The sequence below is a fragment of the Caenorhabditis elegans genome, chromosome III (genome assembly GCF_000002985.6).
Source record: "Caenorhabditis elegans chromosome III".
NCBI classification, from domain to species: domain Eukaryota; kingdom Metazoa; phylum Nematoda; class Chromadorea; order Rhabditida; family Rhabditidae; genus Caenorhabditis; species Caenorhabditis elegans.
The window spans coordinates 9,417,215-9,422,411 of NC_003281.10; the positions used below are offsets into that span (position 1 = coordinate 9,417,215).

Genomic DNA, 5,197 nt, shown 5'->3' on the forward strand with positions numbered 1-5,197 from the left:
AATAAATTATGTGCTCGGTTATCTGTCGTTCACGAGAAGAACGAATCTAAAACGCAGTTTTTACGTATTTTCTCAAAAATTTACGAAATCCGCGCAAATTTTTCGATTGTTCGATTTTTTAAAAATCGAAAAACGAAAAATTTTCGATTTTTTGAAAACCGAAAAAGCGAAAAATTTTAGTTTTTCGATTTTTAAAAATTTTTAAGAATTTTTAGATTTTTAAGAATTTTTAGAAGAGATTTCTATATGTTTTTTGCGAAGAGAACTTTAAATACCTAGTTTATTCCCCTACAAAACCCCTTACAATAAGAAATGGAGGAAAAAAAGTAGAGATGGGACCAACTAGGAGTAATCTTGAAGAGATCGGAGAAATGGGGGGAAAAACTAGAGGGGGACCAACTTTGGAGATCGGAGAATTATAGAGATCGGGATATTAGAGATCGGGGATGATAGAGATGGGGGTGGAGAGCTAGATTTAGAACCGGGAAGAGGAGATAAAGAAAAAACAACGTGATATGGGTGGGTTTGAAAGGAGGTAACAATCATATTAATTAATTAGGAAAAAATTTTAAAAAAGGCTACAAGTAATAGTATGATTGGATGCAAAAAAACTAACAATTAATGGGGTGATTGGATCGTAACAATTAAAATTAGCTGTGAATTACAAAGTAATTAACAACTAGAGAACAACAAAAAAAATAGATAAAAAACAACAACGGTAGTTCAAAACTACAAAACTACAACGAGGGTAGTGGGTGATTATGGGCGTCGCTTTGGCTTTCGCTTTGGCGCTGTTGAAGACGAAGGTGAGTAACTGTCCCGTTTGCGTCTGAAAAATGATAATTGAAGAAATAAAATGGTAAAATTCACTACCTGTTACGAACTGTACGACGGGGAGGCTGATTTTCACTTCTGGAAATAATTACAAAAAGCTCCTTACGGTCGGCGGACGCTCGGCAAATCTGCAGTACACTTCCGGCTGCTACAGTCGCCTTTCCACGTGGATCGTATTCTTGATCGGCACCCAGAATCCGCTGAACCACGTATTTCGTCATAGTGTAAGACTAAGGCGGAGAGGTCGGCGGTGGGTGGTCCTGAAATAAAACATTTAGTTGAAAAATTATCGGAATAACAACTTACAGTTAGTGGCTTAGGCAATTGCCTTACTTTCTCCAATTGAACACGATGAAACCGCGCTGAAAATATATTGATTATTAAAATTATTCGATAAAAAAGCTCGAAAAACAAAAATAAAAGTGGATCTGATAATGGATGATAAGGTACAGTAGAGCAACAAACGCTCTATACGCGGAAAAATGTGATTTTGGAAGAAGTTAGTGAATTGTAACCAACATATTTGATTTTAGAAAAATTCGGAGAACATTTTAAGCAAAAAAATATCGAAAATCGATGGGAAACTGAAGAAAATCGAATCGAAATCGTGTTCAATTGGAGAAAGTAAGGCAATTGCCTAAGCCACTAACTGTAAGTTGTTATTCCGATAATTTTTCAACTAAATGTTTTATTTCAGGACCACCCACCGCCGACCTCTCCGCCTTAGTCTTACACTATGACGAAATACGTGGTTCAGCGGATTCTGGGTGCCGATCAAGAATACGATCCACGTGGAAAGGCGACTGTAGCAGCCGGAAGTGTACTGCAGATTTGCCGAGCGTCCGCCGACCGTAAGGAGCTTTTTGTAATTATTTCCAGAAGTGAAAATCAGCCTCCCCGTCGTACAGTTCGTAACAGGTAGTGAATTTTACCATTTTATTTCTTCAATTATCATTTTTCAGACGCAAACGGGACAGTTACTCACCTTCGTCTTCAACAGCGCCAAAGCGAAAGCCAAAGCGACGCCCATAATCACCCACTACCCTCGTTGTAGTTTTGTAGTTTTGAACTACCGTTGTTGTTTTTTATCTATTTTTTTTGTTGTTCTCTAGTTGTTAATTACTTTGTAATTCACAGCTAATTTTAATTGTTACGATCCAATCACCCCATTAATTGTTAGTTTTTTTGCATCCAATCATACTATTACTTGTAGCCTTTTTTAAAATTTTTTCCTAATTAATTAATATGATTGTTACCTCCTTTCAAACCCACCCATATCACGTTGTTTTTCCTTTATCTCCTCTTCCCGGTTCTAAATCTAGCTCTCCACCCCCATCTCTATCATCCCCGATCTCTAATATCCCGATCTCTATAATTCTCCGATCTCCAAAGTTGGTCCCCCTCTAGTTTTTCCCCCCATTTCTCCGATCTCTTCAAGATTACTCCTAGTTGGTCCCATCTCTACTTTTTTTCCTCCATTTCTTATTGTAAGGGGTTTTGTAGGGGAATAAACTAGGTATTTAAAGTTCTCTTCGCAAAAAACATATAGAAATCTCTTCTAAAAATTCTTAAAAATCTAAAAATTCTTAAAAATTTTTAAAAATCGAACAATCGAAAAATTTGCGCGGATTTCGTAAATTTTTGAGAAAATACGTAAAAACTGCGTTTTAGATTCGTTCTTCTCGTGAACGACAGATAACCGAGCACATAATTTATTGCTGGTTATGATACAAAAATTCTTCCTCTTTCGGAATATAATCTTTCAGAAGAAAATAATGAAACATTTTTTAATCAGACAACAGGTTTGAATACTTATCCAAGTTGAATTATTAGAAAATGTCTGTGAAAAAATTTTTTTTTACAAAAAAAGAAAATTTGGAAAATTGTATGAGTGGGAGCATTCTCTTATACGGACAATGAGAATTTTGTCAGTATAAGAGAAAAAGTGTATGCATCAGAGAATACGGTTTGTCAGTATAAGAGACACGTAAGCATGCGAGCAATATTTTGTAAGCATAAGATCACGTAAGCATTAGAGCACGCGTAAGAGTTAGAGTGGTAAGAGTTAGAGAACGTACTATTAGGAGTATTTGCCCCCGAAAAAATCCATTTTTCGAGGTAACCTTTTGTTTTTCCGTCTGCCGGCGTCGTGAACATCACTAACCTAGATATTTGCATAAAAACAGATACACTTAGTCTTAATTGACAATATATTAATAAAAAATTTAAAGATTTATCAGCGAATCGCCGGCTTTAATCAGTTTTGTCTGGAAAATCACTAATTTTGAACTTTCACATGTGGGCGTATTCATAGATGATCTACAATTTTGCCCCTTTTTCATATAATTACTATGTGTTTGATCAGGCAGTTAGTAAATTTTTATTAGATTTTGTTCACTATCAGCCGTTTCCGGCCTATTTTACCGTTCGCCCATGAGAGACGCAGAGACAGTTCAACACGTCAATTTATTTATTTTTTGAAATGAAGAGAGGCCGTGGGACAGCGATTGCATTCCACTCAACTATCTTCATCTTCAAGCCGGCAAAGTGTGCAACTCTTGTGATCGAAAGGGGAGTCGTCAGGGAGATTCCAGTCAAGCTGAAGGGTCGCCCGATCAATTCTCTGAACAAGGAAAGCACTTACAAATATCTCGGGATCCAGACTGGAGCAGGAGCCAAAGTGTCTACCATGGGCCTTCTCGAGAAAGTGACAAGAGAATTGGATTGCATCGTCAGAAGTGATTTGATCCCGCCACAAAAACTCGACTGCGTGAAAACCTTTGCTCTGTCTAAACTCACGTATATGAATTCTAATTCGATGCCACCCATCACCGAAATGAGGAAATTCGCAAACATCGTCATGAGAGCAGTTAAGGTGATCCACAGTATCCCAATTCGTGGTTCTCCTCTGGAATACGTACAGCTGCCAATAAAGGACGGAGGGCTGGGTGTTCCATGCCCAAGAGTCACCAACATGGTAACGTTTGTTGTCTCGACGATGAAGAAGTTGTGGTCGCCCGACAACTACATCAGAAACCTGTACATGTCGTTCGCGGAGGAAGTAGTAAAAATGGAGACAGGCAAGAAGGAGGTCAATTTGGAAGATATCGCTCAATACCTGAACGTTGAGCAAAGGACAGTCAGATCTAACTTTGGTTACAACTGCTTCTCGAGGTTGAAAGACGCGCTGAGGAACCTAGCATCAGGCGGTGACTCACCACTCTTCAAAATCAAAATAGTGGTGAAAAACAAGAAGCTGGCAGTGCTGGTCCAAGCAACGGAGGACAGTAACGAGAAGCTGTTCACCGAAGACGGTGTGAAGAAGATGCAAAGGGCTATGAATGAACAGGTCAGCAGAGCGCTCAAACACCGATTCCACACCACTAAGTTGGTAAAAAGTGAAATCTCAAGAGTCGTACAGATGCACCCCGCAAGTAACAAGTTCGTCGCCAGAGGAGGAAACCTGAGCCTTGCCTGCCATCGATTTGTGCACAAAGCTCGCTTGAACCTCCTAGCATGCAATTAAAACATCTATGACAAATCCCAGCCTAAAAATTGTAGAAGATGCGGTTACGATTACGAGACACAATGGCACATCCTCCAGAGTTGTAATTTTGGACTTCCAAGAAAGATAACCGAAAGACACGACGCTGTCCTTCACAAAGTAAAGTCGCTCATCAAACAGGGCTCCAAAAAACACTGGGATATGACGATCGACGAAGAATTGCCAGGGACTAGCCGACTTCGACCAGATATCTGCCTCAAAATCCCTGACGGCAAACAAGTCATCTTGGCAGATGTCGCATGCCCGTATGAGCATGGTGTAGAGGCGATGGAAAGGAGTTGGTAGGGAAAAGTCGACAAATACGAGACGGGATTTGCCCACCTGCGATAAACGGGAACCAAACTGACCGTTCTCCCTATTGTGATTGAGTCACTTGGAACGTGGTGGAAGCCGACAAAGGATAGCCTCAAGGAGTTGGGTATCGAGGAAAGCGTTGTCAACAGTGTCATTCCGGAACTCTGTGCAACGGTCCTTGAGCACAGCAAAAACGCGTACTGGAACCACATCTTCGGGGATGCGTACGTGCCAATTCCAATGCGAAACGGACACCCCAAACCTGCTGGAAATGGATGGAAAAAGGAGATATTGCAGAATGCCCCCGTAAGGGCTACCAACTAGCCTCCAGGGCACGCCGCACGCCAAAAGTCCTGGCACCAATCAATCTGCAAATCAACAACTAAACGTCAATAAAATCCACAAACTTTTCGCTTTCTTCAAATCCTCCGGGAGTCCTCAACACCACGCCTGTGAATGCTCCTTCGCCTCCAAAATTCTCCCCAGATCGGGAGTCCTATTCTT

At 40.3% G+C, this 5,197-nt stretch overlaps 3 protein-coding genes across 3 annotated transcripts; 2 read left to right on the plus strand and 1 right to left on the minus strand.

The window, feature by feature from the left end:
* Nucleotides 1-759: 759 nt before the first annotated feature.
* Nucleotides 760-1,055, minus strand: T26G10.9 (DUF4258 domain-containing protein; the record flags this gene model as incomplete). Its single annotated transcript, NM_001268057.3, has 2 exons — nt 760-829; nt 874-1,055. The coding sequence occupies 2 exons, from the start codon at nt 1,053-1,055 to the stop codon at nt 760-762; spliced, it is 252 nt and encodes an 83-aa protein (NP_001254986.1).
* Nucleotides 1,056-1,570: 515 nt separating this feature from the next.
* On the plus strand, nt 1,571-1,866 carry T26G10.8 (DUF4258 domain-containing protein; the record flags this gene model as incomplete). The annotated part of the gene is made up of 2 exons (NM_001268058.1): nt 1,571-1,752; nt 1,797-1,866. The coding sequence occupies 2 exons, from the start codon at nt 1,571-1,573 to the stop codon at nt 1,864-1,866; spliced, it is 252 nt and encodes an 83-aa protein (NP_001254987.1).
* A 1,450-nt stretch (nt 1,867-3,316) lies between these two features.
* Nucleotides 3,317-4,360, plus strand: T26G10.4 (uncharacterized protein; the record flags this gene model as incomplete). Its single annotated transcript, NM_066670.1, has 1 exon — nt 3,317-4,360. One exon carries the CDS (start codon nt 3,317-3,319, stop codon nt 4,358-4,360), a length of 1,044 nt encoding a protein of 347 aa, NP_499071.1.
* Nucleotides 4,361-5,197: the final 837 nt, after the last annotated feature.